General features: G+C 30.6%; 2 protein-coding genes and 1 long non-coding RNA gene across 5 annotated transcripts in view; all 3 read right to left on the bottom strand.

The window, feature by feature from the left end:
- Positions 1 to 927: 927 nt before the first annotated feature.
- On the bottom strand, positions 928 to 6,998 carry LOC129911806 (acireductone dioxygenase). The gene is made up of 5 exons (XM_055989749.1): positions 6,709 to 6,998; positions 1,980 to 2,057; positions 1,785 to 1,912; positions 1,610 to 1,703; positions 928 to 1,083 (listed from the first exon to the last, which is right to left on the bottom strand). The coding sequence occupies exons 1-5, from the start codon at positions 6,829 to 6,831 to the stop codon at positions 946 to 948; spliced, it is 561 nt and encodes a 186-aa protein (XP_055845724.1). The 5' UTR covers positions 6,832 to 6,998; the 3' UTR covers positions 928 to 945.
- A 2,829-nt stretch (positions 6,999 to 9,827) lies between these two features.
- Positions 9,828 to 21,507, bottom strand: part of LOC129912691 (arginine kinase 1) — a 46,374-nt gene continuing 34,694 nt past the window's right edge. For both annotated transcript variants that reach the window (XM_055991048.1, XM_055991049.1), the window contains one exon: positions 9,828 to 11,389. In XM_055991048.1, the coding sequence (XP_055847023.1) occupies positions 10,303 to 11,389 (1,087 nt within the window). In that variant the 3' untranslated portion in view covers positions 9,828 to 10,302. The remainder of the gene's footprint in view (positions 11,390 to 21,507) is intronic.
- On the bottom strand, positions 14,401 to 21,344 carry LOC129912692 (uncharacterized). Of its 2 annotated transcripts, none has more exons than XR_008771884.1 (2): positions 21,149 to 21,344; positions 14,401 to 14,511 (listed from the first exon to the last, which is right to left on the bottom strand). It is a non-coding gene; the product is annotated as an uncharacterized LOC129912692 (long non-coding RNA). The 2 variants fall into 2 exon arrangements; XR_008771883.1 differs by having other exon boundaries at positions 14,401 to 14,431.

Below are 21,507 nucleotides of genomic sequence, written 5' to 3'. Positions count from 1 at the left end.
ACATGCGCAATATATTCAGCCCTAGCGAGGTATTCCGTCTTAGCGGGTTTATACTATGTTTCCACCTACGCTGAATCCAAAATTGAGCTAAGTAGATATGGAATAAATCTCGAGATTTATTTTAAATGTACTTCGCTAAATCTCAGAATTGGGTTCAGCTACCCTAAATCTAAGATTTTCACCTACTTTCAATCCGAGATTTAGAATAAAACTCGAGATTTATGCTAAATCTACAGTTCAGATGTGCGCCAACGACCGATTCCAATAAATTTTTTTTGTACAAAAACGTTTTGGTAACTGATGTCAAAATTAAGAATTGAATTAAAAAAAATTTATTTTTTTTTTTTTGAAAAATCAATATTTTGAAAACGGATAGATTAAAATTAAAAAAATTCTTTTATACATTTTTATATAGCTTTGATATGCCAAGCAACTTAACATGTGCGACCCAGTCGTGCACTTTTTGTTTTTTTTTTATTGCTATGCAAATAAAAAAAAAATAGATTTTCAAAACGAAAATTTTACTTTTTTTTAATCAAAATAAATATTTTTGAGCATGTTTTTTTTTTTTTAATTTAGGGAAACACATTGAATCTGTTTAAATGCATTTTATAAAAAAAAGAATACAAAATGCTGTTATTGATCTTAGCAGGTTTTATACTGTGACTGTGGTTTTGAAAGACCCAATTGTATCTATTTACAGATGTTTATTTATACAACATATTTCATAATCAATTTTTTGTATATACGATTTTAGTAAAAAAAAACTTAATATTTTATATGCACAATAATAATAATGTATTTTGTAATTTATAGTTTTTGTTAACAAAAGGAAAAATAAACAGTGGGAAATCGACAGGATAGTCGATATAGTTGATAACTTTGTTCCATTTCGATTTTGATTTTCAATTATCGACTATCAGGTACAAATAAAAATTTGCTTATTTAGGCTTTGCCTAATTGGGCAAAACCATTTGCCTGTTGTTGCAAATATGCTTTCCTGCATTCCATTTCATCGGCTGGTCTATTGTATGGCAACCAGACAGGTTCTCCAACAAAGTATCGCTTTGCTTTTATATAATTCTGTAAGAAACAAAAATATATGAGTATGAATATGAATACTCCTATAAAAATGTATTATTTTGCGGATATTCCGGAAATGTTCCTAGTTACCTATTTTATTTTTTGTTTTGTTTTCAAAACGATTGACCAGTTTATATATGAGACTCTTAAAGCACAAGTAGTGTATTTTCGTTTTTTTTTTTTTAATTAATAAAAATAAAATAAAAACTTTTAAAAATGACTTATGACTTTATGAAGATTTATTGAGAAAAAAAAATACTCCAAAAGCACAATACTTTTTAATATCCCAAAACAAGAAAATTGGTGCTTCACCACTTGTGTTTTATGTGGCTTATATTTGAGAAACAATGAGTTTTTTTTTATTGAAATCTAGAACAACTAACAAGTCACTAACATTTTAGACAAAATTCGTAAAAGTTTCAGAAATGTTAGCATACATTCAAATGAAACGAGACAAATGATTCAAAATAATTTTTTTAATACTTTGTTTTGGAGAAACTCTTACGGAAAAAATTTCCAAACTTACATTTACATCCAAGGTAAAACGGTGATAGATTCCAGCTGGAATTACAATCATATCCCCTTTTGAAACAGCAATTCGAATCCATTTTTCATAATCACTATATTTTAATTATAAAGAGGATAAAGGTATTTTATTATTAAATGTTAAATAATAAAAAAAAATAATACAAAGCATTTACTCTCTGACATCGAAATAACCGGATCCATCAATAACAAAACGAATCTCTTCGTCTGTATGTAAATGTTCAGTAAAGAATGACTTCAACTTGTTTTCATAATCGGGCAAACATTCTTTAGAGCAATTGATCTGAATAAAAGAATAAAGTTTTATAGTTACCTTAAACAAATTTTATTTAAAACAAGCAAAAAATTACCTCATCTTCGTAGGAATAGTTTCTCTTTTTTCTGATATCAGCCAAAAGAGCATCGTTTTTGTAATTATCGGCATCAATCTGAAATGTATGTTTATTTGTAAGTGTTTATAAACATGTTAATAAAAGCTAACAATTTATTCAAGCCCTTAGAACTTATCTATAGATAACAAAGTTTTTGTGTCAACAATCGAATTGACTTCTGAATGTCAAGGACGTTTAAGTGTGGACCGTTGTATAAGAATATTCATTTGTGTGACCAGTTCACATTATCTAAGACCTCAAGAATATTGCTATTTCACCGAAAACAGATGACGAAGTACCAATGAAAAGCATACATTTCCTTAACCCTTTCGAACCAAAGCTATGAAAATCAATATTAAAAAATGTTTTTTCAGTATTATCGCGTCAAAAACATCACAACTAAGAAATATGATTAGCAAAAAGATATTTTCCAAAATAATAAATAGCAAAACTAATGTGTTACTCTCATGTTACATGTAGGTAATATGCACTGCCTATGACCACCAAAAAAAGTCGGACAACTGAGAAAATAACTTTGTATGGAACAATAATGTATGCTACTTCCTCTAAGCCAAAAAACAAAACACTTTCTGGATTAACATTTTTATATCTGTTTTTCAAAATTATGACCATATATAAAAAAAAATTTACAAAAAAAATTCAAAGTATGATATTTGACTAATTTTTTGTAATAATCCAGTAACTAGGCATTATTATCTTTCAATTAAGCCATCGAAACCTAAAAAAATATCCGTAGACCTACTTTGGGGTCGTTTTCGACCCACAAAAATTTTCAAAATAAAATATTTAAAAAAATATTACGATTTTCAGGCTGGTTTTTCAGGACATTGTTACTAAGAATATAGTCTACCGATTGCAACCAAATTTGTCTGTTTTTGTTAACATGGGAACCTTTTATTTGGTTTTGGGACTTTTTGGCTAGAATGGGTCGTTTTTGACCCGTGGTATTTTCTGGTTTTTTTTCATAAAATAGTTCTTTTCATGCTAAAATAAATTAATTATTTTCTCTTTGTCGGACAAGAAGTCAAGGTTATTTTGACAAAACGCGCAATAAAAATGAAATGATGAAAACTTTTCTTCGGCTACAATTAGTGAATTTGCAACAAAACAGATTTCTTGGATCTCTTTGGTTAGGCCATTTGCAATTTACATTCTGGTTTCATTAGCCTTGTTCCATTGGAGGTGGTAGACTTCTCTTGTGTAGAAATCTAGTACAACAACTACACATTCCTATTTCCTCGAGCAGAAGATTGACGTATTTACTAGATCTACTCATGAGTAAGCTACCACCTCCAATGGAACAGCGCTATTATGGCCCAAGTTTGTTATTTCACTCGATATTGCAGGCTTACAATTTTAGTTGGTGTACATATTTCTAACAGTTTTTTGATTTCAAATTGAGATAATATTTGATAAAACTCTAGTCTAGACAAATTAACAAAAATATGATGCTCTCAAAATGGTGTCTTGATATTTGTGGATCTTTAACGTAGTGAGTTATTTTAAACCAGTTTGTATTCTTATGCCAGTAGAATTGGTTTTCCAAACAAAAAAAAATCAAGCGAATTAGAAATTCAGTTTGTATAATTTTCAGTCCATCAGTACATCGAGCATTAATGGCTTAAGAAACTTCCAGTTTATTACCAATATTCTACGTTACGAAGTCCTAAGCAAAATCGGTTTGTAGTGCAAATAAATTTGCTCGAACACGAAACTTATGAGACAACGCAAACACTCATCGTAGCCAAGTGAACCAGTCAATTATTGTTTGAAATTTTAGGTTAGCAAGTACCTGTTCTTAGACTTCTTGCTTTTGGAATATCCATCTACTTTTTGGGAAAGCATTTCAGAACCCCGTCTAAATGAGGTGAAGGTGAAACCGTGGTTCTGGATTTACTTGAAAATCTAAAAGTTCACAAAATCCAAAGAAAATAAAATGTCATCTGGATCTTGTGGTAACAAATTTTTTTGCCAGAAAATGCACAACCTAAATGCGAGTATAAAATGTTTTCAAAATATGTAAAAAGCATACAAATTTTCATTTCTTTTTTATTTGGATTAATGCATTTTACCATAAAATACAACATAAAATCTAAATTTTAGTATATATTTTCATAGAAAATATGTGCCTTTAATTATGAAAGTGGACTCCTAAAAATGGCATCAAATCTAGCCTAAAAATAATTATTGTTTAAGGGGTAAAGTTCATTTGAAAGCGAAATTGCAGTTAATAATCTTCTTTATTGCTCCTCTAGTGATTTCATAAAAGAAATATAATTAAATTGTTATAAGAAAATTATTATGTAATTTTTTCTTCAAACAATGCAAAAAGTGACTTATAGCGTTTTCGTTTGGTCGTCCGGGACTGTCCGGAATTCTTCCGAACGATTCTGAAACTGATCGTTTGGCACTCAATGACAGTTCTAATTCTGAAAAGAAGAGAAAATCGATTCTGAATTTTGAGGCAGAATCAAAACCAGAATCACGCACACATGTTCACACTTAAGACGTCAAAGTAATGAAATGTCATTCTTTGTTGTTCATTTCTCAATTTTAAGATTTTTAACTATGCACAAACTTTAAACTATATTTAAATAAAGTGAAGAAAACAAAAAAAAAGATAACTTAATAATAATAAAAAAAATAAACAAAACAAAACTTTCATCAGACGTTCGCATTTGACGCTTCACAAATACAAAGAAACCCAAACTTCAGAATCAAAAAAAAGTATCCAACTCTGATCGTTTGGCATTCCGGATCGGACAGTCCCGGACAGTTCTAAGAATTCCCAAACGAAAACGCTATTAGTCCACTTTCATAATCATAATCATGGGCACATATATGAGTGTGTAAAACGACCTGCCAACGTAAAATTAGTCGTTTTTTTTTAATCGTAGGTCTACGGTTTGGAATATTTTTTTCGAATTTTTAGAAATATGTTACATGAGAGTAACGCTGGGTCCGAAAGGCAAAGGGTTAACATATATTTTGGAAAAAACATTGCCAAAGATGAGATTTTTACGTGAGTGGCTCCAACCTTTTAATCTAAATATTTTTGGAATTCTCTTTTTTTTTTTACTAAGTAAAACTGTCCTCACTAGCAATAAATTCATTTGTCATTTTGTCATCGGAATACTAGAAAGCAGAGAGCAAATAAATGGAAATTTACTTGAGAAGGGTGTTGGCTAGTAGAGACAATCGAGTAAAATCAAGCATAAAATTTGTAAAATCTCGGAATCCAGTGAAAGTCGATGAATCTGTAAAACGAGTATAGGGCTGCATTATTAAAATTTCAAATACGAAAGTTAAAAAAAAATTCACCGATCTCGATTAAAACCATTTTTAAGGACCGTTTACTGAAAAATATGTCATTCCTTTTGAAATCGTTCAATCGAAATATCTGTCTCATTTTAGATTTTGCTCAAACTTTGTAGGGATGTTCTCTAGGACTGTTTGAAAATAAAAATTGTGTTTTTTTTTATATCTTCTTAGTGTACCGCTAAACGCTAAAAAGCCAAAATAACCCCTACTTAAGGCTATGACTGCACTATGTTTGACATGAGAGAGAAGCATTTACAGTATATTTAGATCGTATTCTTAGTTATATTCCCAAAAAATTTCGTTTTGATATTTACATATCTTCTAAGTTTACTGCTTGTTCAGTAAATCAATTAAAATTTAAAACCCCAAAAACTCAATACTTTGAGCTTAAAATTTTTGCATAAAGAGTACAGTTATCGAGTTGATTTAAAATATATTTTGTTCAAAAATATCTATAGCCGTGTTTTATTGGTAACTCAGTACTTAGCTCAGTAAAATTTTACACGGGAAACAACAACAAAAGATTGCTAAGTATAAAGAAAAGTTTTTTATTTGTTGGTTTATAGAGAAAATTTTTTTCTAAACTTATACATTTTTGACCCTTAATCAATAGTATTATTAATAAATAAATAAAAGTAATCAATTGTTGTTGTTTGCAGCATAAAATGTTTACTCAGTAAAATACTGAGCACCAATAAAACACATATAATAGCCAAAGGTTCTGGATCCAGCTAAAAATAATGAAAAATTAGCAAAATTACCAGTTTTTCAAAAATTGTTTTTAATTCAGGGATAATCAATACGTCAGCTATTACATGAAGCCTCAAGAGGCGCGCCTCTTTTCAAAACTAATGAGTGCAAAAGAGAAAGAAGATAAAACAAAAAATTATCCGACCGGAGAGTCGTGGGCCAAAATTCTGAAACTCTTTTTTGACGTTTCTTTTTCCACTCTTTCTTTTTTCAATATTCCCTTTCATTTCTTTTTGCTTCTTGGTGGAATACAACAACAACAATACTTAAATCAAAAGAGAAATGTCAAATTTGAGTCTTTGACTTAAGAGGCATCGTGTAATAGTACGCGCCTCACAGAATGATTATCAAAAGAAAATTCGAAAAAAGAGTCAAGCCTCTTGAGGCTTCATGTAATAGCTGACTACGTAATTTTTTAATATTAATTCAAAAATTACTATTCCTAAGCTTTAAAACGCCATTTCAAACAAAAAGATATCTTCAATATAAAAAGAAATGTTTTAGAAACACGCTTCTTTTTAGTGATCTTCTGATCTAAAAGACTTCAATAATCTGAACAGATCTAATTCATACATTTACAAAAAATATGCAAAACAAGGCAGGAATATACTTTTACCTGAAAATATTCAACTCCTGTTTTCTTTAATAATTCATCAAGTTCAAGAAAAACTTTAGGATTAAGATGATGTTCCAAACGTTGGTCAGTTGGTTCATTATCCATGTACCAGGCTTTAACCATTTTAGTAAAATTAATATAAGTTAACCACAAAAGAATAAAACAACAATCACTCAGCTAGATTGACGGAACAAAGACTGAAAGCCGACTCTAATTGGCTCTTACTTATAAAAATATGCACTGCTTCAACTAATACCTTTCAGAAGATAGATAAAGTCGCCAATTACCTAACCTATTATGCATCATTAGAGAAGCTGCAATTGAATTGCGACTTTGTAGTATTTCGATCTAGCGGCAAAACTATTCAATAAAATGTCATTTTCTCAACAAGACATATACATACCTAGGCTTTTGAGAAAGCACTTTTTTTTTGCATTCATCAATTCAAGTTATTAATAATTTAAACAATTTTTTTTTTAAGTTTTTGTTTGATTATTTTTGTTGATCAATTTATTTGTTATGGAAAATTCCTATTGAGGGGGTTGTTCAGAATTCTAAACGTCAAACAGTACGGATAATGCAGTTTTCTTCTCGTAACGTAATACGTAACATAACGCATTGTAGTGTCGGCAATAAAGTTTCAAATTTTGTAAAGGGTGGTTCAATTTCAATAAACATGTGATAAACAAGGTAAAGGGCCTTACTAATAATCAAATTTAAAGCTCAGTTAAAATATTTAACTGAGCTTTAAATATTTCTCCATACCAATAACCAATTTAATAGTCAGGTTAATGGTTAACGCCACGTTAATTTTATAGTTGGGGAACTGAACTTTTAACGCACGGTTAAATTAACACGCACGATTTGCACTGTCATTTGACAGGAAAAAAAAAACATTTGTCAAGTCAACAAGTTGTTGAAAAAAATTAATAATATTGGCGATAAATTATTAAATAAGTAAATGGAAAAATTTATTTGTTTATAAATATTTCTCTTTTTTATCAATAAATATTCATTACTTTCAGAAAAGGCTGAAAAAGAAAACTTAAAAAAAATAGATCTGCAAATTTTCATCGTCGTACTTCACGATAGATGAACTTTTTTTATGCACTTTTGGCATCCTTGCTTGGGCTCCATTTTTTAACTTTTACAACCAAAATAAAAATATATGAAGGTATGTAGGTATTTTGTAGCTATGTTTTTGTTCATTATTACATTACATGCAAAAAATGTCACTTCAATGATGTCATTTTGACAACAAATGTAATAGATCTGGTAATAGAAATAGCCTTGTTCCATTCGATGTGGTATTTTAGTTATTTAGATCTAGTACTCCCGGCAAACAATTTTGGTTCTATAAAGCTTTACAGATGCAACAGTTGCTTCTGTAAAGCATTATAGAACCAAAATTGCCAGTAGGGCTATAATTATTAACACATATGATCTTCTACTCTAGGAGATAGGAATCTGTAGTTGTTGTACTAGATTTCTACTTATGAGTAGTCTACCACCTCCAAAGGAACACTGCTTCGAACACAAAAATGCGTACGAAAAAAAGTTTTGATAATTATAAATTGAATTTCTGTCGAAGTAGGTTTTAATCACATGTACATGTGTACACACACTGTCTTTTTTTGTCTTTCTTTGAAATACTTGCTTTTTCGCTTAAATTTATTCTTAGAAGCAATTTGTATGAAAGATAAATATTATAGCGCTGAGTGAATGCTTAACCAAATACTACAAGTAAATCGTCTACAATTTTTCTCATGGGACATGTCTCATAGGACATATCTCATGGACATGTCACATGAGACACCCATGAGATATGTCCCATGAGACATTTCTCATGATACATATCTCATGAGACATATGTATGTCTCATGATATATATCTCATGAGATATATGCCTCATGATACATGTCTCATGATACATATATCGTGAGACATGTCTCATGAGATAAAATGCATTTATTTTTCAAATACAATGAAATTGAAATAATTTTTAATTTCTTTTTTATGGCCAAAATTTTTTTTAAATAAATTGAAAAAAAGTCATTTAAAAATTTTTAATAACTTTTTTTTCCAAAATTCTGAGTTGTGGACCATTCTTTCAAAAACTCTTGATTAAATTTAGTGGATTTTAATTTTACAGATAGAAATGTGATTCTGGATTTTTAAAAACTTTTTGAAATCTGTTCGTAGTATGTTTAAAGTATTCTTATTTGATAAAAAAGATCATCAAAATCAGAGCTGTTCGGCCAGATTCCCACTATAAATGAAGTTTTTATGTATCCTTGAATTTTTTTTACAGCAATCCGTTGTTGAGGTTTTGATGGTGAAAGTCAAAAGTATGGTTTGATGACTGATTTTGCAGTCTAAAAAAATCGTAGAGGTTTGAAACAAAAATAATCTTAAAGCTTAATAAATAACCTAATCATTTTATCAGAAAAAAATTTTCCACTTTTTTAAGAGAAAAATGAAAATAAAAAAAATGGAAAATTTTGGTTTTTGAACACTTCCAATGATTTAGCTATTTTACCGTTCCAAATAAAATATTTGAAACTAAAATTCTAAAACGAGAAGAATTTAGCATGTGCTTTTTGTCTTGTCATGATACGATAATTTTTTACTGAGATACAGCCTATCTAAAATCCCTAAAAAAATCACGAATTTGTTGTATTCCTTTAATTTTTGGGCTAGCGTATATTTGCTTTTGTATAAAAAAAATCGTTGATTTTGAATTTGTATTTTAGAAGAAATTCAGATTAAAAAAAAAACGTTCTATGGCAGGTACGGTTAACAATGATTTTCGAAAAAAAAAAGGTTAAAAGATAGACCTGTCTAAAAACTACCATTTGATTTTTTTGAAAACAAAATCGTTGGAACCGTTTTCGAGAAAACTAAGCTTTTCCAAAAATTGGTAGTTATATGACAATCATCGTTATTTTAAACTTATTTTTGATCGCCATTTTTATCACTTTCAAGTGAATGGAATATCAAAATAAGAATGTTTTTATTTTAGCTTATATGTAGATGTATTCTAGCTTACTTATTGAATATACGTCTCAAAAATTCCACCTGTTCATTAAAATATAAAAGAAATAAATAAACAAAGACAATTAAAAATTGTATTATTTCGTTTCACGTTTATTTTTCTTTTATTAATATTCCATAACAATTATTTTTTGGATGTTCTAAAATTTGTTATACAATGCTTGTTGTTTGTTCATCATCATGACAATCCCACCAGGCCTAAGTTAGATGGTGCTTCCAGAGCACAAGTGGAACTGATGCTTCTTTCTTGTTTTTAAATACTTTTTTGGTGGATTGTTGATTTGATTTTTTAAATCACGCATCTATAGATTTTCTTTCTTAAAATTGTTTTTTGTTTTTTTTTTTTTATTTTTTTATTTATAAACTTAAGGCTTAAAATTAAAAATTTATATTTTTGTTTTAGTTTTTAAATGTTAGATGGTTTTCACACATTAGCTGTTGTTCTTTTTTTTTGTTTTCTTTGTTTAGTTTTCCATCGCTCATAATACATAAATTAAAAAATGTAAAGAATAGGAAAAAAATGCGCTAAGGATATCCTCCTTACAAGCTCTTCTCCAATTTGATGAGCTCGGTGATACCATCGTACATTTCCTTAACAGCTTGGTATTCGGTAAGACCCATACGACGCTTGTTTGAGATGTCATAGATGCCACCTTCGGCTTCGGTGTGCTCACCACGGGTTCCGCGCACTTGCAAGTTGTACTTGCTAGCGACTTCTTCCAACTTAGCCTTGTTGGCGGCCAATTTTGGTACCTTAATGTGCACGGAAGCACGGATGGTGGTTCCCAAGTTGGTTGGGCAGAAGGTCAAGAAACCCAAACGGTCATCGTGACTGAATGGAATACGCTTCTCAATCTCATTGACAGCTGATACCAAACGACGGTAGACCTCACCCAAATCACCACCCATTTGCATGGAGATAATACGGAGATGATCCTCCTCATTGCACCAGACCAAGAAAGTTTTGTTGTCATTGTGGTAGATACCACGACCAGATGGCCAGTAACGGCAGGCATTGGCAGCTTGCAAGAAACGATCACCCTCCTTGAACAAGAAATGATCATCGATGAGTTGCTGTTGAACGGCCTTCTCCATGCCAGTCAATGGGTAGAATTTACCCTTCAATTCACCTTCCAAGCCGGACAAGGTGCTGGAAACCTTCTCTTCCATTTCCTTGTATTGGGCCTCGGACAAGCATGGGTTGAATGGGTAACCTTGCAGGGAGCGACCGCAACGGACACGGGTTGATACAACAAATTCATTGTTGGGATCGACATTGGTGAATGTGCTCACATCACCGAAATCACGAGCTGGATGCTTGTCTGTCTTCTTGAATCCACCATGGTAGTCTTCAATGATGGGATCGAAGAGTTCAGAGAATACTGAATAGGCTTCAGCATCGGGAGCATAGATACCGACACCGGAATCATGGTTCTCCAAACCAGATTGGATGACATCCAACAAAGTGGAGCCGAATGATGGGGTCTTCTTGTTCTTTAGATTATCGAAGACCTCCTTGGTCAAGTACTTCTTCAGCAAGGACTTTGAGTCGGATGCAGCCAATTTGGCGAATCCATCTTCCAATTTTTGTAGAACAGCGGCGTCAACCATAGTGTCTGATTTGTTTCTATAAAAAGATACAAAAAAAATCAATTATTATAGTTGGATAGTTTTAACTTTGATTAGATAGTTGTTGATTTAAAAATATTACGTTTGTAATAAGTTACGTTTGATCATTTGAAATGCATTTTTCTGACAAAAGCTTAAAATTTTTCTCATGATGATTGAGATTTATTATAGGTTTGGTGATCTCTCAATGTGCAACAATGCCAATCATTCTATGCAAAAATGTAACGTATTCTGAAATTGCAATAAAGGTAACAGATAGAATCTTTTTGGAGCTAGAGCTAGAATTTTAAACAACTTACTACAAAACTTCAAACTACAGAAAATTTGAAAACTCTAGTAGACCAGTACTTGTGTTGGTTTTTAAATAGAAGCTTAAGCTTTGAAAAAAAAACATTCTATGTTCTTCCCAGGCCTTAAATTTATATCTCCACCAAGTTTTATTAAAATGAGATAAGCATTTTGGTTTATATGTTGTCATAAACAACCAAATTCACATTTAACTACATACACCACTTTTTGAAAAAGTACAAAAGTGAAAATATTTTTTTTCTGGCTAGCGCAATAATTGTTTTGTCAAAAAGAGTATACAAATTGTTTATTAGACCAAAAAATAAGCTTTCTGCAACATTTGTTTTAATTTTTCAGGCCGAAAAACTATACAAAAATGAGTTTGAAAATTTTCACTTTTGTACTTTTTCACTTTTTGAGCCTACATTGGCTCAAGGCTTTATGATATATTTAAAAAGAAACGGTCAATAACTTTTAAATTTGATCTACATAAATATAAATCTTTAAGTGTATTCAAAAAGAAAAAAGAACAGAACTCCCATAGAACAAATAAGTTTAAGCAAAACCCCCTTAAGGAAACGTCTAAATAAAAAAAACATCAAATGCATTTGTCAATCTAAACAAATCTATTTAAAATGTGTTGGGTAGATCGAAAAAAGAAACCCTAACAAAAGAAGATTTCTGTTCGGAACAGCAACTACGGAACAACCTAATTGAACAGAACTTATTATTCTATAATTCAAAATGTGTGTTCAACGACGTTGTTCTGGACTGTTCCACACAAAAAGGTACAGCTTTTTCCTGTTCATTAAGGTTTTCTGTTCTGAACTGTTTTAGTTAGCCGTTAATTGACTTTGTGTGGAACAGTTTGGAACAGGATTTTCTGGTCTTGCTATTTAGCCAGAACAGACTACAACAGATTCGTGAGAACTGTCAATTGTGTTTGTCATTGTTTTTTGTTCTGACGTCACTCATGGAACTGTTTTGTCCTGTTCTAATTTACCTATTTATTTCCTCGTTGAAGAGAACTTAAAAATATTAATAGCCATGTAGACAGTAGAAGAAATCATGTCAGAAAATGTGACACCTGTTTTACTGTATTTAAATTTAGTTGTCAGATTTTGGAGCTTGTATTACCTACCATCTGTCAAACAGAACGAAATCAATTTTCGTGCTAAATTGAATTCTAATGAAAAAATCACTTTTTACATTTTTGACACTTGTTAATCCATTGTGGAAAAGTGTGGTTAAAAAAAATTTAAGGTTAATTGAACACGGCCAAGCCCTCCATTTAACGTAATTTGAACACGGCCAAAGCCTCCATTGTGAATCTTTAAGTCGTGTTTACCTATCTGAAATCCTAAGTTCTAAACAAAATAAAATTTATGTTCGAAATTTTATTTGAAAAAAGAGGAGATATTTTCTATATCTAAACATGATCTATTAAATTTTTCGTAATTTTTTAAATGAATATTCTCTTGTCAAAGGATCAAAATCCTTGCAAATTTATAAATGCAAGTACAACAACTCAACCAAATTTTTTTGCTGGACAATAAAGAAAAATATTCAACAAATTAACTTCACTGAATTAAAGAAAGAACAAACAATAAAAAAAAAAACTACCATAAGGAACAAAGGAAACACGAGGAAGGCGCGTGTTTTAAAAGTAACCCACACCCATTTTTATCCCTCTTATGAGACTTTGGATGCGCACATCAACCCCTAATTTAATTTTTCTTTCCTTATTTTTGTTAAATAAATGAAAAAAAACAACACAAGGCTCGGTCGGCTAGGAATTCAGCACAAACAAAAATTTTAGTACCCTATACGATTTAACATTTTTACGAGAAATCACGCACGTTGTCAACAATTATATATCTAATAAGAACAGATAAGAGAAAATTTTCTACACGAGGACTGCATTGCTGAATTAAAGAGAGAGAGAGTAAACGTTTGTGTATGGTATTCTAAGAAATGATTGTTGCTTTTAAAAAATTCAGGCTTTCCCCTTAAAATGGGTTTGAAATTCACCCTCAAAAATTGTGTATGCCACCCTCTGTGCGCAAGCAAGGGGGAGAGAATAAAAAAAATTAAACACGAAAGGACGCGTAGGGTGCGACCTATTCCTTGAGTCATGTCACGGCAACAATTATTACCATCAGCACGAGATATTCTTTAAAAAAAATGCTAATTTTTAAAGTTTTTTTTCTTCAAAAGTTGCAAAATTACCGACTTTAAACCTTAAATCAAACAAAGTTTTTTTTAGAGTTTGAAAAGGTTTGTTTGTGTAGTAGTACACATTCATAAGAGAGAAAATATTATTATAGAGAGCAAGATACACACCCATCGGTTGTAGCGTCTCCTGCATCAGCCGCGGTGGCGGCATCTGTGACAACTTCGTCCTTTTTATCTTTTGATGCGCACCCGCCCATTTTAATTTATTTTATAGTAAAACTAGTATTTATTTAAAAATTACAAATTTTAAGAAAAAAAATGTTTTGTTTTTTGGTCACACAACACACACGATTTTTTTGTTTTTGTTTTTTTGAGTCTTGTATATGTAAAAAATATTTTTTTTTTGTTTTATGTTTTTTTTACTAAGCAAAAATGTTTAATTTTTTAGATAAAGATTAGATAAATATGTAAAAGTTATCGTTTATACAGGTAAAATTAACAATCACAAGGACTTTACTCTTACTATACTAAATTGTTTATGGTTGATTTTCTGTTTTTTTTTTTTTTATGGAATAATCTATTGGTATAAAATATTCGTTATATTGGTTAGTTGTAGGTTCACGATAATAAAATTAAAACGAAATGGTTTTTGTTTTACTATTTTTTTTTGTATAATAAATATAAATATTCATGAGCTGAGTAAAATCACACAAAAAGCAGTAGAATTATTTTTTTTTATACATGGCAATTTTTTTTCTTATAAGAAAAATTCAAATTTTTTGAATGATTTTTCGTTTTTAAGTTTAAATGTTATAAAAAATGTGGATTTTTGGGTGGGTGGAGTATTTTGTTAGTCTGTGTGTTGAATTTAAAAAAAAATTTCACTCGCGATGTATCCTTTTATTCGATGGATATGGACAAGATTTATTAAATTTTTTTATTTGTTTTGTTGTAATATAGATAATTTTTTCACATAAAGTTTTTAATTTTATATAAAATTTTATATCTTTTTTTTTATGTATGTAGAGAGAGATAGAGAGACATAGAGAGTATGTATATTAGATCAGTTTTTTTGATTTGTGCGTTGTGTTTTGATTTGTATCCTTAAATTCTATAAGAAGGTAGAATATTAATATCTTTGGCGTTTTATTTTTTTTCAAAATTTGGTTTGTTTTTTTTTTTTTGAAAAATCCTTTTGAAAAAAACTTTAAAAGTTTTTTTTTTGTGTTGCTATTGCTATATAATTTGTATTTCTTTTTTTTTTATGTATACTATGGTATAAAATTTTCCTTCGTTTTTTTGTTTTGGCAAATACAGGATAATTAAATATTTAAATTCAATTTCACGACAAGGGGGGATTTGTAGAAAATTTTTGTTTTAAAAAAAATTGTTATATTTTCTATTATAGAGTATTCGTTTTTTTTTAATTATATTTTTTTATATTTTTAATTCTTCCTGAAGGTCGCCGCGCCCAATTTTTTTTTTATATCTTCTTTCTCTTTGGATTTTTGCGACGAGCGCGCTGCCAACAACAAACGAACACAATCGGGAAAATGAAAGGAACTAAACTACCATCATGTCGAGAAGTTAAATAAAGTCCTGTCTCGCGCCGCGCTAGCTAACGTTAGTCCGGTGTACAGTACAGTTTTTTGTGAGTGTGTGTTTGTGTTGTTGTAGGTACTCTCGTCTCGTTGTTCCTGAATCCTGATGTTAGTATACCTTCCAAAAACTCCTCTATAATCATGTATCGAGAGTTTGGATGGATGCAAAAATATACAACAACTATAGGGTATAATATATGGCAGGGAGTACACGGAAGCAAGGAGTGCTAGTACTGGTGCTGGACATTAAATTTGTCGACGACAAGAAGAGAAAGAGAGAAAAGTGAAACGGTGAGAGTTCTGCGTACTCACGTTTTAATGAATACGTCCTGAATTATAGTAGGTACTTTAGGGGTGGAAAGGATTTGTATTTGTATACAAAAAAAAAAAAAAAGGTGAAACAAAGAGGATAACTGGAGTTTTATTTTTAAACTATGAACACGATACCCTATGGTTTATGAAAGGACATAGTTTAACTGTCAAGACTGAATTCATAAATGAAGCCAGCGCTGCTTCTTTTCTAAGACTTGAAAGGACTACTCTATTTGCATCAAAATTATTGTCTATGCAAAGCAATTCTGCATTTATAATTAGGGTCTTAAACTGTGAAATGGCAATGCAGTGCACATTTAGACGTTTAAAATGTCACTTAAGTTTCATATATTGGTCTTTAAAGACCAGCCAAGCTAGTGACAATTTAGTAGCAAATATTGGAAATTTAAGTGAATTTGATGTACAAAATTGCACTACTTTACCGGCCCTTAGTTTGAATGCTAAAACCTAGTACGCAGATCTAGCTAAATTTTAGGCGAGCTAAAGCTCCCATACAAGTTATCGATAAAATTTGTATGCGATACATTTTAGCTCGGCTAATTTTTTTTTCGATAATTTGTATGCGAGCCAAAGTGACACTTGACAGTGAAAAAAACGTTTCTAATGTAAAAACGTATACCGCCTTAACATGTCAAAACTTAAGTGCTGGTCGTTAAAATGGCATTAAAGTGCCACTGCCTTTGTTTAAACATGCACTACCTTACCCTGTCAAAACAATTCTAGCGTGGGGCATTAGTTTTCCAAGTCAACACTTAAATTTAGGGGCGATAAGACAGTGTTTTTTTTTCTTTAAGTATGGTTCCACTTCACAGTTGTTAAAGAGTAATCAAACAGAAATCGTTCAGTTTACAAAATTATTCACAATGAAGAAAAAAAAAATCAATTCGCAAACGTCAAAAGATCTGTTTATGATTTAATATAGAATTCCTTTTTGCAAAAGATCTGTTTGTTATGAAAAATAGAATTGCTTTTTGCAATAGATCTGTTTGTGAAAAAATAGAATTCCTTTTTGCAAAAGATCTGTTTGTTATGAAAAATAGAATTGGTTTTTTGCAAAAGATCTGTTTGTTATGAAAAATAGAATTCCTTTCTGCAAAAGATCTGTTTGTGATAAAAAATAGAATTGCTTTTTGCAAAAGATCTGTTTGTCAAGCAAAATATAATTGGATTGAGGTTTAGGAGTTCATCACATTTATTCAGAAATGATAAATTTGATCTGATTTGGAGAGTTTATAAAAACTACCTTATCGGTAGTGTACTAGCTCTTTCAAAAAGATCTGTTTGTGTTGCAAATAAAAAGAACTCCATTAACATTCCATTAAGGAAAATTTGATTACTTTTTGTTTCAAAACAATGATAATATGTAAACTTTCCCTAAAAATAAACTACCATCCATGAGAGTATAAATGAAATAATAACAAGAGTAATGGTACAGTTGAATCCAGTTGAGTGTGCCGTATGCGGCACTTTTGTGAAAATAGCACATACACACAATTGAAACGTGCGCACACCCATATTTTCACCCCTAAAGATACAAAGGAAAAAAACTCTCTACACCCCAACCCCATCCCTCATCTTTCTCTATTTCTTTCACTACTATACACCATATCATCAACCGTTGCTTGAAAGAAAAAAAATTGTGGCATTGTGCACACCGCAAGGATATTATTATATTCTCCAAGCAAATTTGTTATTCTCTTTTTGTCTGCGAATCATCATCATTATCAGCATAAAAGTCGTGGTGGTTCTAGGTTTTTTTTTTGCTTTTTGTAGGAAGAGAAAAAAAAAGATTTTTAGCACAAGATAATCTTAGAATTTTAGTCAACAGGGTGAACTCTAACAACAGGGCTCCATATATAAATGGCCAAGGGGAATCTTATACAAATTTGAGCAGACACGCGCATAGCTCTCTATGAATTTTGATCCTTTGGGAATAGTCTCGAAATATAGTAAAAGTCTAGGTACACAATAATAAAAAAATTTTGCTGATAATGTTGCAGACTTTATTTTGATAAAAAAATAGAAAAAGAAATTTGAAAAAAAAATATTGGGGTGTGTTCTTATAAAAGAGAAGGAAATTATATGCGAGAGCTGAATTGAATTTGTTGCAGGATTTCCTACCAGGTGGTGTTTATTTTTCGAGATTCTTATTAATTTGTGGTTTCTCATAAAATAATCTAAATCTAAAATTCAATCTCAAATACTGAGACAACACTAATGACCCGGTTGAACTTTTGATATTATGCACAATAACCATTATGTCATTTAACTTGACTGCATATATCTCGGTTGGCGTGACTTTATTTTGTGTTCAGAAGTTGATAATTTACTCTCTCTATCTCTCTCTGTTGCTGACAAGGACAATGACTAATAAGGAAATTATATTAACCTTAGTCCTTCGTGGAATTAATGGGTTCGGTTTTTTCAGAAGCATGGGTTAAGTTATGACACAAAAATAAACAAAAAAAGAAAATACTTTTGATGGAAAGAGTTTAAAAAAATAAAAGAAAAGTAAACATACGCTTGACATGCAATGAAAGTTGTCTAAATTAAACTAAAATATAAGTTTTTTTTTTTTTAACATTGACTGAGGTCATATCTTAAAATGAAGCGAAATTATTCAACTTAAAAGTACCTATACACGAGAGGTTAACATTTACATGATTGTAGTGCTTTTGGTGGGGCATTACTAGGAATTTTAATTTTAAAAGAAACACAATGGATTCCTTTTAAGGCAAAGGCCTTTTAAATGGCGCCCCATGAGAGGATTATTTGAATATAGCTAAGTCAAGCTAAAGATAAATGGCGCCCAGTGAGAGTCCAGTTGTAGGAATTTTAATTTCAAAAGAAATACAATGGATTCCTTTTAAGGTTAAGGGTAAGGCCTTTTGAATGGCGCCCAATGAGAGACATATTTGATTTTTGCTAAAACAAATTAGAAAAAAATGGCGCCCAATGAGAGTCCAGCTGAAGGATGTAAGAACTACTATAGGATGTACAATTTCAATACGAAATTAAATAAGACAACTGGATTCTAAAAATACACTTGACAACCATCGCATCGTCAAGTCTTTTTCAAAACTATTTTTAAAAACAAGTGGCTTATTCAATACAATTTCAAATTATTTGTTTATCATTAGGTTTCTAAAAATTATCTACTTGTTTAAAAAAATCACTTGAAAAAAGTTTCCACTTTACCACCCATTCAGAAGTTCAAAAAAATCAATATTTACCTCATTGAGGTATCTTATGTGTTCTTAATGATCTTCATATTGATTTACATTGTTCTTTTCATTTTTATTGTTTTGATTGTTATGTGATCAAGTTTTCCATTTTGAATGAGATTTATTTATGTGAAAGAATTAAATGAAAATATACCACATTTCTATTTGATTTTTATTGCCTTCGTGCAAAATAGTAGTCAAGAGAAAAGGCTATCGAAAATTTTATGACAAATAGACATTTTATGACATAAAGACAAGTGTTATAAATCAAAGAATTAATTTGAATCTACTACAAAAACATTTAGAAGAGTGTTATTTGATTTTTATTTATAGACCCTGGATTGTATATGTGGATTTTTCGTTTTTTGTTATATTTCTTATTTAAAAATAAATCAAATTTAGTTCTGAAAAAGTAAATGGATGGTAAGGCAGTGCACATTTAAACATCATTTGGCTTCACTCCATCCACTCATTTTGACATTTCTGTGTTGCTTTTTCACTTGCACTTCATGTTTAGAAACAGATAGCCGAAAGAGGCAGGAAATTTTAAACTCATTTAAAATCTTTGAAGTCACAGAACTGTCAAAATGAGTCATCGGAGTTAGGCCAATGTGAACTCCGACTTATACTTGATCGACAGCAAACGCTTGAATAATACGAACTTTAAGGCCAGAATACAGGCCTAAACTTCACTTTCCATGCAAAAACGCACACTACCTTATCCTCTTTTAAATTAAGTGTTAAAAGGCCCTTAAGTTTTCAATATTGGCCACCTATTTGAATATGAATTTGTAATAAACGCTACTTTCAGAGTTGATACTGAGATAAAATGATGGTAATGAAGTGTACATTTTAGCATACTCTGAAGCTGGCTCTGAACAAAAAGGGTCAACGAAATCAAGACATCTCCAACGACCAAATGACAATTGAATAGTAAGGTGGTAAGGTAGTTTATAATTTAATAAAGGAATTGATAAGATTTTATTAAAGTGATAAGGCAGTTCACATAAGGATCAGATTGACAGTTGACATTTGTAAGATAAGATGATAAGACAGTTCAAATCTTAACAAGGAGTGGTCGGTTTGACAGTTATGAAAGTGACACTTGAGTGACAAATAGTTAAGTGACGCATTCAATGCACAAATGCTCTACAGTCACTTGATAAATCAGAAGTGTCACTTACTTGACTGCATAACTGACACTTAATCGTCTTTGAAACTGGCGCTTATGTGACAACTTGTCAGCAGTTTTTTTTTTCAGAAACAGTACTAATATTACGAAATTAATACAATTCACATCTACTCGAAAGAGCATGAGTAAATCCAGTAGCAAATGTACTAGATTATCTACTCATGAGCAGTTTACCACCTCTAAAGGAACAAGGCTTTTTTTTTGACAAACATTTAAGGTTCAAACACAATGCCATATAGTTTTCGATCAAATTTCAATATTTGTTTTGTACTAAAAAAATTAAACAAATCACTATTGTTTTTAACTAACAAAACAATAAAATTCAAAACTTATTTTCTATTAATAAATTCATAGACATGCACAATTATTTTTTTTTAACTTATTCTTAATTTGCATACATTAAAATCATTATAACGAACCAAATACGAAACGAATCGAGATGCGTGTTCCGAAAATTAAATCATGATTGAAATTGAAAAAGCTGCTACTGCCAATCACGTATAACAGAGATTCAACACAAATTGAAATTGCAAACTATTTTGCTTGATAAAATTTCATTTTTATCAAAACTAAAAATTGCATTGCATATTTCAACTATTGTGAATTGAAGTATGACAATTATTCCTGTGAATCAATATCAAGGACTGTTCGTGTCAAATTACTAAAGTGTCAGCAATTCAAACAAAAAACCGTAATGCCATTTTTATACACTCCATTAGGCTTTAAGTACTTAAAGGATATCCAGTGACATGTTGTTCTTTAAGTAGTTAGAGGAATATTTAAAGGGGGAGATTAAAAAAAAAATGCCATGAAGAAAAAACAAAAAATAAGACTACTGCAGTCCAATCACAAATTCAAGTTAGACGAAATCCTTTGTTTAGCGTGTAATAATAAATTATGTACTTTTCAAAAATTCAAAAAAAAAAAGAAAAAAAAACAATCACAATGGTGTGCGCTTTTATGTATGTTATTATTTCCGGTATTGACTTAGTAATTATGGTATAGAACGTCACGAAAGAACACACAGTAGTTAACAGTTAAAGGAAATAAAACCAACAAAAAAAAGTAGTCAGTCGAATCATCAAACCATGTTAATAAAAAATGTGAAAATTTGAAATGAAATCGCGCGAGAAATATGAAACTGACACAACAAACGACGACGACCAACCAACTGCTCAATCTCAGCGGAACAAACTAAACTTACTACTAACGGAAGAAAGTATTGTTACCAACGTTCGGTTGGTTTATAGTGATGATGGTGACAATTATTACTACCTACTTTACTGTTGCCATTGTCTCTCTA

This window comes from Episyrphus balteatus, chromosome 2 (assembly GCF_945859705.1).
Source record: "Episyrphus balteatus chromosome 2, idEpiBalt1.1, whole genome shotgun sequence".
Lineage (NCBI taxonomy): Eukaryota > Metazoa > Arthropoda > Insecta > Diptera > Syrphidae > Episyrphus > Episyrphus balteatus.
This window is presented reverse-complemented; position numbering and strand designations above follow the sequence as displayed.